This window comes from Populus trichocarpa, chromosome 6, assembly GCF_000002775.5.
Source record: "Populus trichocarpa isolate Nisqually-1 chromosome 6, P.trichocarpa_v4.1, whole genome shotgun sequence".
NCBI lineage: Eukaryota > Viridiplantae > Streptophyta > Magnoliopsida > Malpighiales > Salicaceae > Populus > Populus trichocarpa.
This window is the reverse complement of record NC_037290.2, coordinates 3,600,887-3,622,751: the sequence shown is the minus strand read 5'-3', so window position 1 is coordinate 3,622,751 and position 21,865 is coordinate 3,600,887. Positions and strand designations below refer to the sequence as shown.

General features: G+C 34.8%; 3 protein-coding genes across 3 annotated transcripts; all 3 read left to right on the top strand.

The window, feature by feature from the left end:
- The first annotated feature begins 744 nt into the window (after positions 1-744).
- LOC7473626 (uncharacterized) lies at positions 745-1,324 on the top strand. Its single transcript, XM_002308917.4, has one exon. The coding sequence runs from the start codon at positions 873-875 to the stop codon at positions 1,242-1,244; it is 372 nt and encodes a 123-aa protein (XP_002308953.1). The 5' UTR covers positions 745-872; the 3' UTR covers positions 1,245-1,324.
- Positions 1,325-5,493: 4,169 nt separating this feature from the next.
- On the top strand, positions 5,494-7,929 carry LOC7473625 (zinc finger AN1 and C2H2 domain-containing stress-associated protein 11). The gene is made up of 2 exons (XM_002308916.4): positions 5,494-5,833; positions 6,942-7,929. Exons 1-2 carry the CDS (start codon positions 5,735-5,737, stop codon positions 7,719-7,721), a joined length of 879 nt encoding a protein of 292 aa, XP_002308952.1. The 5' UTR covers positions 5,494-5,734; the 3' UTR covers positions 7,722-7,929.
- Positions 7,930-10,995: 3,066 nt separating this feature from the next.
- Positions 10,996-21,636, top strand: LOC7473624 (protein SEMI-ROLLED LEAF 2). Its single transcript, XM_024602978.2, has 20 exons — positions 10,996-11,163; positions 11,448-11,730; positions 12,719-12,793; positions 13,417-13,532; positions 13,897-14,011; positions 14,131-14,259; positions 14,633-14,680; positions 15,378-15,580; positions 15,676-15,872; positions 16,037-16,329; positions 16,512-16,661; positions 16,757-17,176; positions 17,729-17,878; positions 18,340-18,415; positions 19,179-19,306; positions 19,513-19,713; positions 19,826-19,963; positions 20,067-20,189; positions 20,546-20,740; positions 21,002-21,636. Exons 2-20 carry the CDS (start codon positions 11,584-11,586, stop codon positions 21,164-21,166), a joined length of 3,069 nt encoding a protein of 1,022 aa, XP_024458746.2. The 5' UTR covers positions 10,996-11,163; positions 11,448-11,583; the 3' UTR covers positions 21,167-21,636.
- The last annotated feature ends 229 nt before the right edge of the window (positions 21,637-21,865 follow it).

Here is a 21,865-nt window from a genome sequence, read left to right as displayed (position 1 = left end):
GGTGTGGATATTTTGATATTGATTGGTGCATAATAATATAGATTGAATATTATAAAAAAAGATAAATAGTACGGGGTTTTCATTGTTTATTTACTATTCATCAAGATAAATATTATTATGGATTGAAGCACTATAAATATATAATTGTACTTGCAAAGAAAACTTGTTATATATATAGCTGGGATGAGGTTGTTTTTTTCATGGAATACATTTGGTATTGAAAAAATGGTTGGAGATAGAATGATCCATTCGGATTTTTTAGGGTCCGGCGTTGCGGAATGATATGGTTGTCAGACAATTAGCACTGGATGAGACATATTATTGTGATATTTTGAGTTGTATTATAGTTAATATTCTAATCTATTTTATATACATAATTTTTAAACTATAATTATTTATACTTATAAACATGATAGTAAATGTGGAATAGGATTAAAAATTCATGAAGGGTAGCACGGATTCGTACTCGTTGCTGGATTTTTTTAAAAAAATTGTTTCTATTTTAAATTTAATTTGCAAAATTTGCTCCATTATTAAAAATAAAAAAAAAATTGAAATTGCTAACCTTGGTCAATACAATACACGCATACAATGAATATTGTATACTAGTCAAATCCTAGAAAATCTGTCCTCAAATATCCACCGTCAGAAACATCCACATGTCACAATCTCCCACCTACAAAGTCTATCCCGCCACGCACTTTTCAAAACCCTAACACATCTTTCCCCCATATTTTCCCTCCCTCATTTTCCCGCCTCCCAAACACACCCCTTATTAAAACACCAAACCCTAACCCCCCACCATCCCCACTCCATCCCCACCCTCTCTCTGTCTCTAAATATCTTCTCTTCTCCCTTCCCATCCAAACACAATGAAACCCACCACCATTTCAAGATCTCTTGCCACAAAAAAGAGAAGAAATCACGAGTCCAATTTTTACAGATACTTGAAACCTGGTGCGCTTGCTCAACTCAGGGATTCCAAGATCAGCTCGCTAACACGGTTATCTGTCCATCAATTTGACTCAATCCCTACAACCCCACAACAGATCTCTTCAATTCTTGATCTTGAACAAGTCCCTTGTTTTCTCATGAGCAAGATTCGGGGTCCTGCTTGTTCTCTTAAGAGGAAGAGGCTTGTGGCTGCTAGATCTGTGTTTTTACTCAATTTGGATCCTTCTAACTCTCCTGTTTTAGATCCCAGTAGTAGTAATAATGATAATGGTTCTCTAATTAGTGTGTAAATTTCCTCCACCCTTTTGGTTGTAATTTTTTTGTTTAATGAATGGATCAAGAGCATCAATAAAGTTGTTTAGTAATTGAATTGGGGTTGGTTGATTGTTTTCCCTTTTTGTTGTGCTTTCAATTTGTTTATATTCGTTATCATTAAAACTCTTTTTTTATGCTTAGATTTGATGTATAAATGGGAAATCAGCAATCAATGATCTATTGCGCAAAGTGGGGTTTCTTGACTGTTATTTAATCCAACAGTACAAGAATTAATAACCCATCTTTTGTTGGTAATTAAGAACATGAATTGTGTGTCCATTGATGTTAGCCTTACAAGCTTCCTAGGTTTGTTGTTTCTACAATGGTTCTGTTCCATCCAATTTTGGGATGCCTGTGTTTTTTACTGTATAAATGTTGAAGCTTTCTGGTAGTGATCGAGTTTACAAGTCAATGGATGTATAATGGAGTTCTTAGATATTAATAAAATGTCATTCAGTCTTATTGATCCTGAAAGTCATTTTATTCTGTGCTTGAAGGGATAAGGATTAAGGGGTTTATGTTAATTCCTGATTTATGTGAAGTTGTGCATTGATGATGGAATGATTTACACGTGAATCTTTAGGGGACTGTTTTTGCTAATATTTGAGTAGAGTTGTGCTTCCATTTCTGCGTTTTTTCCTCCTTTGGAAAATATTTTTTTTTGTGGTGCTCTCCTAATCTGAAATGATCTACCAAAGTGATCAAGTTAATTATCCTGATAATCAAGGTGTTAAAGATGTTCTTATATTATACTGTTGATGGATGACTGGTATACGATGTTGAATTGTGGTTTGGTTTGATCTAGATGATTATTGACCATTGCCAATGGAATACTCACATGGCGAGGGATTTAGAGGAGTCCTTTCGGCATCTTCCTTGTTCTGATGATCAGAAGCCTAACTAAGAAGACACTGAAGATTGTAGTTTAAAATTTGTAGTTGTGATGTTACTACGAAATGTTGATCAACTTGGAGGGTGAAAAGGTTCTGATCCTTCAGCTGTGTTGGTTCCAGAATGAATGGAGAGATTTATGCCATTAGACAAGGCTTAATGCTTGCTAAGCAGGCTGGGCTGTATTTCCATGAATTGATGCACCAAGCTTTTACCCGTGCTTTGCATTGATGCAGTATATTCTTTTGCTTGGAAGGATGGTAACTGGAACTGCAGCGTGCCCCAGTCCATGGAAGGGGGGATAGAGTAGCAAACTTCATGGACTGTTTGGGAGCTAGTCAAGAGGATTCAGTGCTGATCAGCACAAAAGGGATTTAGGTTCAGGTTAACTGTGAATCCAGAGGACAGAACGAGAGGGAGGGTAGGGTGAGGGGCGACTAAAGGGAAAAATGCTAAAGGGTTAGGTTAAGTTTCTTTTTATACCTTTTTCTTATTAAAGTTTGGTTGTACCAGTCAGGTTTAATCGATTTTGGTTTTTTAAAACCAAAACCGAATTGAACTTAGTCAATTTTCAAATTTTTAAAAAGGTTTCTTTAGTTCTCTCGGTTTTATTTTTTTTATTTTTTCGGTTTACTCGGTTGGTCGGCTTTTTCGAACACCTCTGGTTGTGGTAATAGCAAGTAATGTCTAGTAAGTTAGGTGACCGATAATTGGTATCTGTAAAAGATCTTATTTAATGGATGTAAGACTTTATGATAGTAAAGTCAATAAATTTGTAGAAAAAAAAATACAATGATATTTAGGAGAGATGAACTCTGAAAATATATATATCGAGAATGTTAAGAATAAAAAGATTGTGTGAGCCTTGAGTTTGAAGGATTCACGATATATTTATAATTCATGAATTTTGTCATTTTATACAGATGAGGGGTTAAAGTGTAACCTTATCATTGTGATATTTTGAGTTGTATTATAGTTAAAATAATATGTATAAGATCAATGAAAAATACTAAGAGATTTGCATGGGATCTTGAAAAAACTTCATGACTAGAGTTGGGCTCAAGCAAGGTGTTCGGGCCTCTTAAAGGTGAAAAATGAATCTAAATACGTTGCCTAAACCCATGCATGTTGGGATCAGGGTGTGTGTTCGAGCTTAAAAGAGTGCACACCCAGCATTCCTCATGGACAACATGCCAGCCAAGTGGTGGCCATAGGCCCAACACCTTACTAAGGTGCTGGGGTGTATGCCAAGGACCTGGCATGACAACATGACACCCAACACTCCCATCCCAACATGGGCTTGACCTACCATGTTTGAACTCGTTTTTCCTTAGTATATATTGGACTCGGGCTCGGTAGCTTCCTGGAGGGTGTTTTTTGCCCTATTTGGAGGGTTTTTTAATCTATTTTGGGTTTTTTTATTTTATTTGAATCCATCAAATATATTATTTTAATAAATTGTTAATAAATGTGTTTAGTGACTTACCTGGCTGCTGATGCGTGGTGCTCTCGTATTAAAAGTCATTGTAGTGTGGGTAATATTTTTTTGTTATATGATAGACAACAAGTCATGTGTTACATAACCTTTTTTAAAATTAAAAAAGTCCATTGTGTCGACCTGACTCTCGCCCACACACATGGACTATTTTACAATAGACCCATGGTTTTTTGAATTGGGCATTTAATTTTTTTCTCCTGGTTTTTTTTTCCAATTTTATAAGAAAAGATCTTCGTGCACGAGTTGTTTTATAATAGTCCATGACTTTTTTTAATTGAGCATTTAGTTTTTCTTTTCTTTTTTTAATGTTTTTTTTTCCAGTTTTATGTTTGAATATATGATTTTTATTGAATTTTATCATTCAATATTGAGTTAATTATGAATAAATATTCATATTTTTTATCATATAAAAAAATAATTTAACTAAGTGGATTCCATAACTTTGTTGCGGGTTGACTAGGATGAATTTGAATTTTTTTTTGTTCCTTTGATTTTTTTTCTCTTTAGATTTATTCAATCGATAAAGGCACATTGGGACAACTCTCACACGATTTAATTTAAAACCCCAACTAAGAGTCGAGTCCATTTGTTTTGACTTTTTTTTTTTGGTTTTTTTTTCAATTTTATCCTTTAATGTGAGTTTTTTTTATTGATTTTTATAATTAAGTATTGGGATGATTGTGAATCGATATTTGTATTTTTTATCATATAATAAAATAAAAAATTAATTCAACCGAGTGGATTCCAAAACATAAGTCATGGATTTGACGGGTTAATTAGGATGAATTTGGTTTGTTTTTTTTTCTTTGATTTTTTTCTTTAAACCTGCCCAGTTGATAATATCATATCAGAAAAACTCTTATATGATTTAATTTAAAACTCGGACCAAGTAAAGAGCCGAGTCAAGATTTTTTAAATTTTTAATCCATCTCGCAGTGATAGCGTAACTCGTAATGTGACTGGTAATATGATGTATGTGTTCGTATATGTATGTATATTTGTCGTTAAACTAGATTCTTTTTGGCCTTATTAAATTATAAGTTAACCTGAATTTTTAACTGTGACATCAAATTAATTCTTCTCTTATTTTATTGAAAACTAACCTGGTTTAAATCCAAAATCATCTGGTCATTGGTCAACCTACAAAGTCTAGTTGAGTTTTAAAATGGTGATGTAAATAATTGTAGATTGAAATCAGGGATATCAGTAAAAAAGAATTAAATGTATGATTCTTTCCCACCGCTTCGTGTTTATGAACTCTATAATGATAATTACACGCCATATATTTATAATTAAAATAATGTATTCAGGATTGATATATATAGTAGTTAAAGAAATATAATTTTTTTTTAATTTTTCAGGTTTAATCTTGAAATCAAATCCTTTAGCATAGTTAAGAAATATTTAGTTTTATTTGATATATAAAATAACATGAAAATCTTTATTACGGTCTGATAAATTTTTCTTAAAGTTGTCATTTAAAAAAAAATTAAAATTGTCTAGATGAGTTTTGTTTTTGTATTTTAAAAATATTTTTAAAAAAATTAAATTTTTTTTTATTTTTTTTGTTTTAAATTAAATTTTTTTTATTTTTTTAAATTATTTTGATGTGATAATATTAAAAATAATTTTTAAAAATAAAAAAATATTATTTTAAAATATTTTAAAATAAAATTTTTTTTAAAAATAACTGAATATTCACCATTAAACTTAAAAAAAAAGAGGAACTTTTCTCAGGAGAGAGATAGAGAGAGAGACTATCAGGCACTGATCTATATGGAGTCGGACGCTTGACCAAGACCCAAGACTTTGTCACCTCAAATAAGATTAATAATAATGAAAAAAGAAAAAGAAAATACAAGATGAAGGAAAGAGAGAGAGTTGACTTTTTGTAGCGAGCCAAAGACTCTTCTCCTGGGTCTTTTTTGGCTTTCTAAATACGCGGAATTCCAGAAATTTCCACGATCTCTCTATAAATCCTGCAATACTCATAATAATTCAATTCTCCTTCTCCAAAAATTATCTTGTTAAATTCATTTTTATTATTCGAATCCCTTTCCAATTCTAGTTATAATAATGGGCACTCCACAATTCCCAGATCTAGGAAAACATTGCTCAGTTGAAGATTGCAAGCAGATCGATTTCTTGCCTTTCACTTGTGATCGTTGCCGCCAGGTACTTTCCAATTTGAATGCTGGAATTGAATTCCCAAGCGTTTGATTATTTAATGCTTTTTATTGGGACTGGTTGCAAAGAAAGAAAATGTAATGTGTTTTAGATGCTAAGATCATTAAGTCAATGGAACCCATGTTCTCAAAGTATGATTATCGTGTACGCGTTGACTTGGTATTGGATTTCATAAAGAAAAGTGTTAAACTTTGATGTGTTTTATATGCTAAGATCGTTATCTTATTGGAACCCATGATTTTAAACGAGTTCATTAACATGAAAATAGTATGATTATTTTCTAGACATTGACTTGAGTTTGGATTTATGAAGTAAAGCTTGCAACTTTGAGCGTGTTTACTTGATTCTATTTGTGAAGGATTGGCCCTTTTATTGTAAAGCTTGTGGCTTTGTTTTTATCATTAAGAATTGTAGGTTATAAATGATAGTGGTTTCTTTCATGTTTTAAATTGGTAGCCATTAGCCAAGTCAGAGTTTTTGTTCAAATGAAATGGGTTATGCTGTTGTTTTTTGTTGTTTCAAAGATTTGAAATTTGGAGTGTGTTGGTTCTGTTGGAAGCTGAAAGTCGGGGCTTATGTTGCAAAATTTGAACTTTGGTGATGGTATTAGAGGTTGATTTCGGCTGTTGCTTGTTTGAATTCTAGTCCATTCTTGAAGAATTGTTTAATGAGTTACAGGAAGTTTCGAATCTTCATATTTGCTACTTTCAAAACCTTAAAGACTTTACCAACCCTTTTCCTTAACGAAATAAACGAACATGCAGTGTCTTTATTAAATGGTATATCGGGAAATCCAGGCTACTAAATCAATTGATCGCTTTGTTATCTACATGTAAAAGGCTAACTGTTTGTTTTATTTTAGGCTGTAGAACTGTTGCAAAATAAATGGAGCAATTGGGCAGTGGAAGTTAGCTAATTGATTGTTCATTGTGTTCTGAATGCCAATTTGAGCAAATTGTTGCATGCGTGCTTAGTCTTTGATACTCCTGTTTTGGTCTCCATATATTTTGCATCTCTATTTGCCTGCTGATTGCCGCGTTTAATTTTATTAGAACTATTTTATTTGTGTTAATTGTATGCACTAAATAATTTGTAGGTATTTTGTTTGGAGCATAGAAGTTATATTAAACACAGTTGCCCAAAAGCTGATAGCAACGGTGTCATTGTTGTCATCTGTCCATTATGTGCGAAGGGAGTTCGCCTAAACCCTGACGAAGACCCAAACATTTCTTGGGAAGTGCATGTTAATACTGAATGTGACCCTTCAAATTATGATAAAGTTACAAAGAAGAGAAAATGCCCTGTCCGGGGTTGCAGGGAGCTCCTTACATTCTCAAACACAATCAAGTGCCGGGATTGCACACTTGACCATTGCCTGAAACACCGGTTTGGACCAGATCACACTTGTCCTGGACCAAAGAAGCCTGATGTGAGCTTTCCTTTTATGGGTCTCTTGAATAGGAGTAAGAAGGAAGAGTCAAAACCCAATCGAGCTACAGCTGTGTCTTCATCCAAGTGGACCACTAACTTTCTTAGTGCTGCTTCAACTGTTCGAGCCTCAGCTGAAGCAGGCATGTCGAAATTGAGCAGTGAGATCAGCCAGGCTTGGCAGACTGCAACAAATAGTGCGAGCCCAAGCAGCAGCAATGGAAGTGGAGGAATGGGGCCAGAGGAGTGTCCGCAGTGTGGTACAAGGTTTTCCTCAGTCACAAATCTGATAGATCACGTGCAGAAGGTCCATGAAAAGGGTGGAAATCAATCTCGTGTCTTACAGTTGCCAATGGAGGTATGCCCAAAGTGTAGTAAGGGTTTCCGTGATCCTGTGGCGCTTGTGGAGCATGTTGAGAGAGATCATAGAGGTACTTCCAAAGCCTAGAAAGGTTTGGCTGTCAAACAGCGAAGTTTGCTTCCAGAGTAGGCATTGTTTTTCTATTTCTGATCGCATTCATTTTTTTTAAAGCCAGTACAGAAGCAAATGTAACTTTTGAGCATTGAGGCAATTTGTATGGTTTTGAACTGTCAGTAACTTTCACACAAAGGCCTTTTTGTTAATAATAGAAGTTGTCAGGCGATTTAATTCTTTACTTTTGCGGGTTCTTGAAAATTCCTGGCTTCATTTGATTTCGTACTCAGCTGTGGAGAGGTTAGCCAATCTAAGCAATTAGAATATAGGATCGTAGCAACATTTTTGGAACCTGCACCGTATCTTAAGCAAAATGTTTTCTCATGAGATGCTATGTGTTATAGAAAATAAAAAATGAGGACTGGGGAACATGCGAGTTTGTAAATGCATCCATTTCCCAGAACTTCTGTAGCTGGAAGCAAAATGGCTGCCGACGGCCAAGTCTGGGAGTTAGGGACCTGACCTGGAGCAGGGAAGGTGGTAGGCCCTGATGTCCTCCTCCCCTCCTCCTCCTCCTCCTCCTTGGTCTGAAGATGCATTAACGTGAACAACTTCGCGATATGGATTATGGATAGCAGCTTAGGCCACCATATATGGAGAGAAGTGGCCGTGACTATCTGTTAGCTTTTTTTTTCTGCCATAACAAGTGGATGGCTGGTTGCATGCTCACATTCCATTTCTTAAGCATTTTAGGCAGAAACAACTCATATTCATCAATGTAATCAGTCCTTTCAACCTAATCTTTGCTTTGCAGACAATCTTGTGGAACCTACTTGAAATATACTGGTTGAATGAAGGTGCTAAATTTGGGGCAGTGAATCATCACAAAGACAGCCAGCCTACAATGCCTGAAGTTGAAGTAACAAATGGAAAATTGTCTGCTCTTCTCTTTTCTAACAGGAAAGTTAATGAAATCAAGATTGAGTTTTTCTCTCACTCGTACAAAAGTTGATTAATATGAGTTGTCAAGAGCAGTGGAAGTTGCTGGCTAGCTACGAATTGCAAGGCACTTGAGTACCATTTCAAAAGCCTCCTTAAAGAGATGGCCATCTAATCCTTATGTTTCATTAGCAATGAATATGTTCTTATTAATCATTTTTAGAGTTTTGCTTTGGAGTACAGAATGGTTATGACCTTTAATCAAGACTCTTTTGCCATACGGTTTATCACAGCCATATCGCCAATTTGTTGCTCATTCGCTAACCTTTTTTTTATTTACCAATTTTCCATATCAAAATTAAAATCCTCCTCCCCTATACCAAAGACAAACCATTTAGTTTAAAAATAGTTTATCCACCTACATTTTCACTTGGTGCTGAACAATTTTTTTTTTCAATTCTCTTAAACTCACTAAATCCGTGAGTTTGTGAACTTGACTTGGTCAGTTTTATTTTTATTTGATTATATCATAAAAAAATTAAAAATTAATTTATCATTAACATAATATTAAAGAATAAATTAAATAAATCCCTTTTTAAATGATTAATTAAAAATAATTAAAAAAAAAATATTATGACTAAAAAAAAAATCCTCAATCATGATGGGCTAGGCTTAGCCTAAAAAGCTAGGCATATAAGCTCGAGGGAGGCCCACACGCCTTACCAATATTTTCTTTTTTGCAAGTTATTAATTTTTTTAATAAATAAAATAAAAATAAACATGAATGATTAAAATAAAATATTAACATTTTTTTTTAAGTTGAGAACAAAAATGGTGCCTCTAAGTCTTAAACCCGTGAACTAATATTATTTCCATGTGTTAACCATTAAGCTATGACACAAAGTATATATTCAAATGATTAAAAAAATATATTAACCTAGCTTGTTATTCATGTAAACATTTAAATCAACTCTATTTTTTTATAGTTATTAGTATAATTTTGGCTAGTGTCCAAGACAAAAAGATAAACAAAAATCTGGCTGGAGAAATAAAGAATAAAATTGTTTTCATAATAGTTTTAAAGTGATTTTTTATATTTTTAAAATAAAAAACACAAAAAAAAATTATTTTATGTTTTCATTATTTTTATTTTTATTTACCTGATATAATAACCAAACACTACATCAATAATCCAACAAGACTTTATTCCCATTTTCTGATTTATGGGATTTGGTTGCCATTTTCGAAGGCTAAAAAGATGGGGCAGGGAGAAATTCCTCGCAAGAACCAGAGCATAATCGTATCTGTAACGTATAGAACGGTGAACCGGAGGACCGAACAGAACATAAAAAAAAAAAACCATACAAATTTTTTAACTGTCATGACAGCACGTTTTTTAGTAGTTCGTTAAAACAAGAAACAGAGACAGAGGTGAAATACTAACTTGGTCCTTATGGTTTTTAAAAGATAACAAATTAGTCCCTCTTGTAAAAAACACTGTGTATTTAATTTTTATGTTTCTAGATTTACGACTTAGTCCTTCCATTGGTTATGCACATATCAAGCAACTATTCAAAACTTAATCAAAATATTTAATAATATTAGATTTGTTATTAAATTTAAAAGATGTACATTTTTTTGATGAAGTGAAATAATTAACAAAGGATATAATGGGCTATCAAGAGCATAACAACGAGGCTTCTTAACTATAATGGCTTGCATGTTTATTTTTCATCCATAGTATTTTTGCTCCTCAAATGATTCCTTATCCTAGCCTTGTCAATAATACTCGTTACATATAGCGAGTACAATAACACTCTTCAAGTATGGAGTTAACAATAACTCGAAAAAAATTGATTTGTGAGAAAAAAACGATTTGAGAGTTGATCAAAGGTTGGTTCAAGACCGCAATTCATCTACTATTATGTAGATTTGAAGAAGACAAAGCGATGTTGGGTGGCTTGAATGAGTTCATGCTAATCGAGTGGTTAACTAGTATTGCATATACTGACTTTAATTATCGATGTTTCTGAAAATAAGAGATCAAGTTACAAAAAATCATCGGAGATAAGAGATTAATACCAAGATAAAAAACAAAACCTTTGATTTTTTTGAGACATTTTGAGACTAGAAATTATAAAAGGTAGATCTATTTTACGGTTTTGATCAAAGTTGATCCAGGGTTAACATATAAGTTCTTGAACTACAAAGATTAATTTAAAAATTTATCAATATTAAGGACCAAGTTATACTTTGCTGGTATAATTCACTGGCACGTCGGCTCCGCATGGAATGCCGTTTATGAACGTGTGGAACTTTTCAATCATTTTTTATTTTTATTTGACATGGCGCCGGCTCATGGTACAAAGATTTTTTTTTTCTTTTTTCTTTAGTTTAGTTTTTAGAGAGAGAAAGAAAGAGAGGACAGACATTAAATTGAGTGGCTTGGACAATGCTGGAAATTCGGTGCCTTTTTTACATGGCTTAGACTTTAGAGAGATTTCCAGCTTCTGTTAAGCTGTTTCTTGGCTCCGAGGTATAGTTTATTTTCATGGTTTGATTATTGATATATTTTTGAATTTTCATTTCTCACAACCCCTTTGGTTAGTTTTATTTATCTTTAAGAATGTTGATAGTTCATCATAATTTTGTTATTGGTTAATGATTTTGATCCATGTTTTGCTGTTGTTGTAATCCATTTTCCTGAATTTGAATCCACATTGTTTTCCTAGCGGAATCCGAATTTGTTCTGCATGGTTGTTGAGTTTTGAGTCATTTTTTAGAACCCCTTCTGTTGAATTTGTAATTTTTCCAACACAGGTTGGCCATTGAATTTGAAGGGTACCCAGTTGAGTTTCGAGTCTTTCTTTCCCTTCTTGTTGCCAAAATCTTGAGTATCTGCACGGTTTAGAGGGGAAAGAAAGCAAAATTTTGAGGGAAATTTTTGGAATCCAAAATGAGCGCGATTTCGGGTGTAATTTCAAGGCAAGTAATGCCTGCATGTGGCAGCCTTTGTTTCTTTTGCCCTGCGATGAGGGCAAGGTCCAGACAACCTGTCAAGAGATATAAGAAGCTGATTGCAGATATTTTTCCTCGAAACCAGGTTAGCATTCTTTACATTGTTTTCTTTTAACATGTTTGTTTCACATTTGGTATGTTTATTCATAATAACAAGTTGCTGGTGATAATTTATTGTTTCTGACCTATCATTGCATTTGTTGGATAATCTATATGAAGACAGGTTTAAAGCATAGCAATTTCAGAAAATAAGCTAGTTATACTTTATAATGTGGCATTCCAATTTGGAGTGTGCATTTTCTTTTTCCCCTCTTTTAGCTGATTGTCTCCCAGTGACAGAAAATGTTCATCTTTCTGTAGTTAGTATTGCATTGATTGGAATCATACCATGTCAATGTCGCAGCTGCCAGCACATGGTCGCTTAATATGAAAAAAAGAAGGTTTAAAAGACAAGCATCAGCCTTGCATCATGTCACTGGTTGCAAATAATGTATCATTTTTGATAAAATCTTTACATAACAATAAGATGTACAAGAACTTGGAATATGCAAGTAAGATTTTACCATCCAACTCCTAGACGGTCTGTGTTTTCTTTAGGTATTAGAAACTAGTACTTTTAAGCATTCACAAACAGATTTCATTAAGATCTTGTACCAATGATCCTGGAGCAATTTTGTGACTTGGGGCGATATTGAATCCCCTAATGGCTTTGAAGGTAACCATTTAAGACTCAACATCTTGTTTTCTTTTCCTCTGCCACCACAAATCCCTTTTAGAAAACCTCGTTCTTCTTTTTTTCTGTTGTTGAATTTTTTTTATTCCACACCATCAGTCATCTTTCTTTCTAGTAAATTGAAACTGAATTTTTTTTGCTGTCCCTTTTGATTTACTTCCCCAGTCAAGCACTTCCTGCATAAAGATGATGAATCTTAAGCCGCTACAGTTTCTGGCTCTTCTTTGAAAATATGGTTTCATCAAGCAAGCATAATGCATATGAAATTTTTCATTTGTTCAACAGTGGGGTGATTCGATGTTTAATGTCATTTGTTTGTTAACGCTACATTTAATGACAGGAGGAAGGACCTAATGATCGGAAGATTGGAAAACTATGTGAATATGCTGCTAAAAATCCTCTCCGTATCCCGAAGGTATAGTTTTGTCTCATATAAACCTCAAATTAATGCAATAGTTGTGTGATACAGGCCTAATATTTTGGAAACTCCTGATGATCATGGATATCTTTATTTCTTAAAAGAAGGTGGGATTTTGGCTGATATTGGCCATAATTCTTTCTGTATGATTGAAAAATAGTATCTGCTAAAAAAAGTGTTACTTCTCTTGGAAATCAGGAAGTCAGATAACATGCATCAGCCAAGTTTCATTTGTTTGTTTAGTATGGAACTAGTGTTTGTGAGAGTTTGTGTCTCTTCATGTACCCTTCTCTTGTTAGTTGTTTGATTAAGTTATTCTTTGTCAAGAGACATAAAACGTGCTGAACCAGATGCACACATAAATCATTGTATTTCCCATCAGTACACTGGAGGCACGTCTAAATTGATATCATAGGATTTTTTTTGCCGGTTTCTTCTTATCTTACCTCTTTCATCTCCATTCCCCTCTTATTTTGCTGGAATGAGATTGTGTTTTTAATGTTGCTCACGTCAGACTATTTTATTGCATGAAAAATCATATCGATTCTTTTTCTTTCTCACTCTTTCCCTTCTGTTATGGTTGTTTTGTGATTAATGGAGGCTGCAAATTTTGTGATCAGATCACGAGCTCTCTTGAGCAAAGGTGTTACAAGGAACTGAGAATCGAGAACTTTCAATCTGCAAAAATTGTGATGTGCATTTACAGGAAATTGTTGATCACTTGCAAGGAGCAAATGTGAGTTTATCTCCCTCCGTTATGCTTTCTTTTGTGGGTTGTGCAATATTTGCATTTCTAAAATCTATTGTTGTTTTTGTTGTTTATATGGGTTCTTTCACATTTTCTTTTGCACTATATAAACCACTACTATTACCCGTTTAAGCTTTCTTAAATCACACTTGTAGAAAAAAGGGACAACAGTCCTTATTGAGAATTCAAGTATTTTTAACCCTAGCTGTATGATTAAGAGCTAGGACAATGTTCTTTTCTTTCCACTCACTATTTCATCCGACCTTGAGTAAATATTGTAGCATCTGTATTGGCTTTCCTTGTTCTCACCTCTACTATGTGGGTGTGTTCATGATCGGGGACCATTTCACAGGCCTCTGTTTGCAAGTAGCTTACTGAGCATCATTAGTACTCTGTTGGATCAAACACGGCAGGATGACATTCAAGTTATAGGATGCGAGACTCTGTTTGATTTTGTAAATAACCAGGTAGGTGCTATTGGTTACTTAGCAACTCAACATCATGTTCAGGGGTAATTTGTGGTTGAGCTTTCAGTTTTCTGTGCAGAGGAACCTTCAAACTTATCTCTTATAGCTGAATTTTGCAGAATGACGGAACTTTCATGTTTAACTTAGAAGGATTTATTCCAAAACTCTGTCAGTTTACTCAAGAAGAGGGAAAGGATGAAAGGGAAAAAAGTCTATGTGCAGCTGGGCTGCAAGCCCTTTCTTCTATGGTACCCTTTTTACCCAATTTTAATACTTATTTTCTTCAAAATGTGGAACTATGATCCTTCCAAAATCAGTGACACTTCGCTTACATTGAACAATGGGAGATCCTGATAAAAGAGGCATATCTTGAATCTTACTGTAGCCAGCAAGTTTGTCAAATGTGATTATTCCTTAATTCTAGATGCACCTTGACTGACCAATGACCATTTTGAGAGTCTTTCTGGTTTCAAAATTGTTCTGAGAGCCAGTGGTCTCAGGGGAAAGATTTCTTTGTCTGTTATATATAACTAATATAAGTACACACTCTCTAGTACTAATACATTTCATTTCAATCATTCTTATGCTAAGTGGACAATTTTTTGACTTTTGTGTTTGTAGATTTGGTTTATGGGTCAACACTCTCATATTTCAGTGGAGTTCGACAATGTAAGCAGATTTTGGGACTGTCTTGGATTCATTGCTAGTTTACCTACACATGACAAATTTTGATACCTCTTATTATGCTCTCCATATTTCTCCCTGAGAATTGAAAAATAATTAATTATATCCAAATGTGCTTTGCAACTTGTCCATAGTTTTCCAACATGACCAAGTCTTTAGTCAGTCTGTTGGCTGTTACTTTGCTAATTTGGCTGATGTTTGTTTAGTTAGATAAGTCTTATATATGGACATACATGCATAAAAGAAATAAAAAAGAAGAAGTGTGGTAACTGAGGCAGCTCAAATCTGCACATGAACTTTCCTATTTCACTGAGAGAGGTCTGTCTTTGACATCTTAACTTGAAGTGACTGCCCTCAAGACTTGAACACGCATGCTTGTGCTTAGAAGAACAAGATCTTTACCATTTGCACAATGCAATAACACCGATAAGCATATTCATGTGCACAGAGTTTACTGTAGAAGCTATTCAAGGAAGTCCCTGCAGTTGAGCATTTTAACACAAACTCGTTGATCTGCATATTTATTATTTCTCCTTTTTATTTCTCTTTTTTTCCTTACAATTTAAATAATATGACCTACGTTTCAGCTCATTCATTTTTCTTTTCTTTTTGAGTACAAATATAAACCATTGTTTAGTGTACTCCTGACTTTTTTTTTAATACTATTCATATGATTAAACAGATAGTTTCAGTTGTCTTGGAAAATTATGGAGGTCCTAAGAGGATTTCAGAGAACCTCGATACTGACAAACCAGGTCCTCAGAATCGGTGGGTGCAAGAAGTGCTGAAAAATGAGGGGCTTGCTACTCCTTTGCCAGAGGTCATTACAAGGGTTCCTTCTTGGAGGACAATTGTGAATGAAAGAGGCGAAGTAAATATGACAGCGTAATCTCTTGACACAATATTTTCTTGGTGAAGACATAGTTTATTGTATTTTAGTCATCAACTAATAGTTATTCATCATTCTTCTGGTTTGGCAGAGAAGAGGCCCGTAACCCCTGCTTTTGGTCCAGGGTTTGCTTGCATAACATGGCGAAGTTAGGGAAGGAGGCTACAACAATTCGGCGTGTTCTCGAATCTTTGTTCCGATACTTCGATAATGGAAATTTATGGTCTCCTGAAAATGGTCTTGCCTTCCCAGTCTTAAAGGATATGCAGTTTTTAATGGATAATTCTGGTATTTAAGCAATCTTTTAACTGTTCAATTGGTATTCCTAAAACAGTATTTTGTTCCCTTTCATTTAATTTTATGAAGCATGCTATTTATGTGCTCTTCCAATTTTAATTGTGGTTTGATGGAAGACTAATCATGCTCTTTCGATTTTTTTTAATATGTTCTAGGGCAACATACACATGTTTTGCTGTCCATATTGATTAAGCATCTCGATCACAAAAATGTCCTTAAAGAACCCAGCATGCAGCTCGATATTGTTGAGGTTACCACTGCCCTTGCTGAACATGCCAAGGTTGACCCTTCTCTGGCAATAATTGGTGCAGTAAGTGATGTCATGCGTCATTTGCGGAAAAGCATACACTGCTCACTTGATGATGCCAATCTGGGAGCTGAAATAAAAAACTGGAACAAAAACTTTAGAGAAGTGGTAGATAAATGCCTTACTGAGTTAGCATATAAGGTGACACTCATCTCCATTAGCTTTTACTTAACTTGGTGTGATGCTTCTTTGACTTTTAAAAATGTGTTTCTATTTGAAGTAATATAAAATTTCATTTTATGTGTGCTGTAAATGTTTTTATACAGTTATCGATTACTTCGGAATTTTCTAATAGAAAAAAACTGGATACTACTGGTGAACAGGTTGGAGATGCAGGCCCGATCCTTGACATTATGGCTGTGATGTTGGAGAACATCTCGAATGTTACTGTTATAGCTAGAACTACGATTTCCACTGTTTATCGTACAGCTCAAATTGTTGCCTCATTACCAAATTTGTCATATCAAAACAAGGCAAAGCCAAAGTCATGGTCTATTTGAATATTTTAGATTATTTGAGTACCTTCATTTCTGTATCTTATCTAATATACTTCGCTTCTTTCTTTCAGTCATTCCCTGAAACTTTATTTCATCAGTTACTTCCAGCTATGGTCCATCCTGACCATGAAACACGAGTTGGAGCTCACCGCATCTTTTCTGTTGTTCTTGTGCCATCTTCAGTTTCGCCTCGTCCATCCTCAACTAATCCTGGGTCAAATAAAGGCTCTGATCTTTCACGGACTCTATCAAGAACTGTCTCTGTCTTTTCTTCTTCGGCTGCTCTTTTTGACAAGCTAAGAAGGGATAAAACTTCCACCAGGGAAAATGCCTGTCAAGACAACAAAAATAATGTCCTTGAAGGTGAACAAATCAATAATGGGATCCTTGCTAGATTGAAGTCATCTACAAGTCGAGTACACAGCATGAAAAATTCTAATGTACCCTCAACATCAGATGAGAATCCCGTGAACATCTTAAATAAGGAAACTGTAAGTTTTGACAATGTCAACTTAGTATTTTATAAATTGTAGTCGTCCATTTGGGTCAAATTTCAAGTGTAACCACTTAAATTCAGTGGGTTGCATCTGTTACAATTTTCTTCCTTACCTACGCATTATAGGATGATCCTCATAATGTGATCCAAACTATGCACAAAGAATTCAGCATGATCCTCACTGCTTATGCAGAAGACATCCAATTATGTATTTTTCTTCTAAAATAACCTAGTGTTCAATTCATCAATATGGCTTTAGAAAGGAGCACAAGAGTTTGCTTGGAGATACTTAAAATACTGTATTCTGGACAGGCAGGGACTTAATCATGAGATGCATCTTGTGCAAGAGCTGGCCTTAGCTTTATACATGTATATTATGGCCGATACAAAAAGTGGTTTTCAGATGTAGGAATTGCTGTCCCTACTCAATGTATAATCACTAGCTTTGATACCAAAAATAATCAACTCTTCAATTGGTTATTAAAATTGTCTTAGTTTAGTCCATCATTAATTTGTATCTGAATCTTCTGTGTTGGTTGAAACTCAGGAGGTTGGTTCTCTAAGGTTGAGTAGCCGCCAGATCTCTCTCTTGCTTTCATCGATTTGGACACAGTCCATTTCTCCTGCAAATACACCCCAAAACTATGAAGCAATTGCTCATACATATAGCCTGGTATTGCTATTTTCTCGAACCAAGGTAATTTCTTAATGTATTGATAGTAGCATTTGAATTTGCACCAGTGATAATAACAGTTTCAAGCTATTTGTGTCTACCAGCGATGTTTAAGCTTGTCATTTCTCTAACCGCATATGAAAAAAAATTATTAAAGCAGGTTTATTTTTATTGCAAAGTATTTTACTGTCCTTGAGATAAACTCTAACTACTACTGCATACCACAATTTTCTCATGGACATTAATTTAGAAGATACAGCATCCACAAAATTTAATCATTGATAGGCTTTGTGAGAAGTGAAGTGATGCAAATTTAGGTTTCCTAAGACTTAAATTGTTTTCACCAATTATGTGTCACACTGATCATGAATGGTTGTGCAGAATATTTCTGTTGTTTATCTCTACAAAGGCTCTATCTTCTCTTTTACCCCTCTTTTTTTTGTGGTTAGTTTCTTAGTTCTATTACATTTTATCTTGTTCCACAGAATTCTAGTGATGAGGCTTTGATTAGAAGTTTTCAGCTTGCATTTTCCTTGAGAAACATTGCTCTTAAGCAAGAAGGTAAGTTCCCAGAGTCATTGTTTTGTGGAATGTTGTTTTGTGTTATTGAACCTAGTTGAGTTTCTATCAAAACTAGAAGATGACATACTTTGTGTATTATCTATATCCAAGATCAACAAAGTTGCATATATCAGATGAGTGAAGTGAAAATAAGTAGACTAAGATTAAACTTTTGAATTTAAAAATGAATCTCCTAGATAATATGATTGGCTTGTGGTTGAGATGATGACATGGTAAAGCATTTTTAGTTTTTGTAGTATTTTAATGATGAAGGGTATTTGTGGAAATAATTGTGATGGACTAAGCACAACAAAGGTTGATAGGTTCTTAGGAGCATGGATGGAGCTTTCACGAATCTGAATTGTTTTTCACAAATATTTTTGGTAGGTCATTCAGGAAAATCTTTAGCCTATGTATTCCATCCATATAATTAAAAGAAAAATTGAGTTGTTTCTTAACTTACAGATTTGATTACTGCGGAGGTGGATGAATTTTATCAGTGCATACAGGGTGAATACTGAGTCCCATGATGTTTTGCTGAAAGTAAATGCCGCAGCTTCAGTTTTAAAATTGTGTAATTAGAATACAGTCCTCTTGAATAAGTGGTTGGGGTTCAATTGAATTCAATCTTGTTCAGTTTTTCCTGCTATTTTCCAACCATTTTCATGCTAATAAGCATGTCAAGTAGCATGAACATGTTAAAAATTTGTGTTCATTGGGCATCATCTCTTTAATTGAAGCCACAATCTTGCTGTTATTGCAGAGTCACTCTCACCATCACGCCGCAGGTCCCTCTTTACTCTGGCAACTTCGATGATTCTTTTTTCATCAAAAGCTTTCAATATTATTCCGCTTATTTATTGTACCAAGGTGGTGCTTACAGAAAAAATGGTATGTGTGTCATTGCTGATTAAGTTGCACTTGCATTGGTTCACCTTGAACACATCCGTTCAGCATCTGCTTGAAGCTTTTATATTTAAATGTGGATTATGCTTTCTACTGTCACAAACAAATGACTTTTTCTGGTTGCTTTCACGTGCTTTGTGACATATAACCATGAACTTTATGTTTTTGACGCAGTCTCATGCTTGTATCAGGTTGATCCATATTTGCGCTTAGTTGAAGACCGCAAGTTAGAGGCTGTGGCTACAGATTCTGGCCACCCCGCAATTGTTTATGGATCTAAGGACGATGATAGTTCAGCTTTAAAATCCCTTTCAGAGATAGATGTTACTGGGAACCAAAGCAGGGAATTCTTTGCTGCTGAGATTGCTAAGAGCTTGGCAAATTTGGCAAATGTAAAGCATTTATCTGATTTATTCAAGTATTTTTGGCTGTCATTTAGTGCTTTTACTGTAAATTTATCACTGTGTGATCGCTATGCATTAAACAGTGACTTGTTCTCTACAGTCTGAAGTATCTGCTAAACGGGAGAAGCTCCTCGACGAATTCTTACCTGATGATGTGTGTCCTTTGGGAGCCCAGTTGTTTATGGATACTCCAAATCAAATAGATCAAGTTGATTCCAAAGATAACTCTCTTGTGGAGGTAAATGCCTTTCACTATTTTTCTTTTCTATTAATACTTGGGACTTGAATTCTCAGAAAAAAAATAAAATTGGTGCTTGCATCATCTTGTTTTTGTTTCGCAGGGCACTCCACTTTTTACAGTAGATGATGTTTTTCTAGATTCATTGGAAGGTCAAACCACTCAGACCACAGAAATTGTCTTCCAAGCCACCAACCTGTTGAGCGTCAATCAACTTCTAGAATCAGTATGTTACCTATATCATGCTCTCTAGTTAAGAGCTATTTGCTTTTAGAAGTGCAACGCAGGCTTTTGTTGATGCTATAACTAAAAATTCACAATGCGGGTTGGTTTCTCATTACAAGTTATTTATATTGTTCAGTCTTCTCTGCTCTTGAGGCCTTACTTTTCATGGCCCTAATGGTTTGGGCAAGTTATTTATATTGTTCAGTCTTCTCTGCTCTTGAGGCCTTACTTTTCATGGCCCTAATGGTTTGGGCTTGGGACTCGTCTTCGAGCTAACACATTGAAATCTTGCAATTATGCGGAAAAAGGAAAAAATAGTAAAAAGCACAATCACAGATAGATGATTTATGTGTGCAGGTCTTAGAGACGACACACCAAGTTGGACGATTGTCTGTAACTGCACCTGATGTGTCTTATAAGGAAATGGCTCACCATTGCGAAACACTTCAGATGGGAAAGCAACAGAAGATGTCTCATGTGATGAGTGTCCAATTGAGACAGGAGAGTTTGATGAATGTCCCCTTTCAGAAATATGATGACAAGGCGAGGAAGGTAATATCTTATTCTTATGCTGATTTTGGGTTCAGATGGTTGTGTTTTCTTCATGAAATTTCAACCTGGACATACTCGCATGACATACTAGTTATGCATTTATTTTCACTTATCATCCATGTGCATGTGATTTTATGATTATACTACATTACATTTCATTACATTCTATGAAGCTTAGCCTTGACAGTTTTCAATGCGTTGGCATGCTGAATTAATCAGCATGAGAAAATCCCTCACCTTTGCTAACTGAAAAATATGCAGGCTACCAATCCTTTCCTCGACCAAAATCTTATTGCAAGCCCACAAATACCGCCAATTGGCACTGTTCAAATGCAGTGCGCGACAGTGTATCAACATCAGCCTAACTTCTTCAGGCTACCAGCATCAAGCCCCTTTGATAACTTCCTAAAAGCTGCTGGCTGTTGATCGTAAAGAAGTAAGAGAAGCACATTCTTCTGGTTAGTCAAGAATCAAGTGATCAATCAGCTCAAAGCTCAAAGGCCATACAGCTACAAGAATTTATTGGTTGATGTTGGTCACAACGTATATATCTCATATTCTATTAGTGTTACAAGAAGTCAGTGATGTGAACAAGATTGGTTGATGTTGGTTACTTTCGTCACATTCAATTCTTTCATTCTTTACCTTTCTTGTTTCTATTATCTCAATATTTTTGGCAGTGACTGCAAGAGGAAGGTGCCTTACCATTTACTTCTTGCCCAGTGGTCCTGCAAGAGTGCTTGGATTCCGCTTGGAGTTTTAAAGAATGTAATATGTTTTAAATGTCCATCGTTGAATGATGATGAATGTGTATGTAAATTCTCTGCTTGATCATGTGTGCTATTTTGAGATATCAAGCCTATTTAATGAAATCAACCTCACTTGTTCTTCCTCCATGTATTCATAGTAAGAGATACCGAAAACTACGCATTGTCTCCTAGTCCAATCCCTCTAGCATGGTTAGCCATGCATAGTTGGCTTCTGTTGCTGCACAAGTGACACTACTGAAAACCAAACCAAAATCTTACTTCGCATTATGCTATGGATTGGATTTTTTTTTTATGGTTATATTTTTAAAAAAGTACAATAAATTTGATAATCGGGTGAAAAAAAAAAAGGTAACAA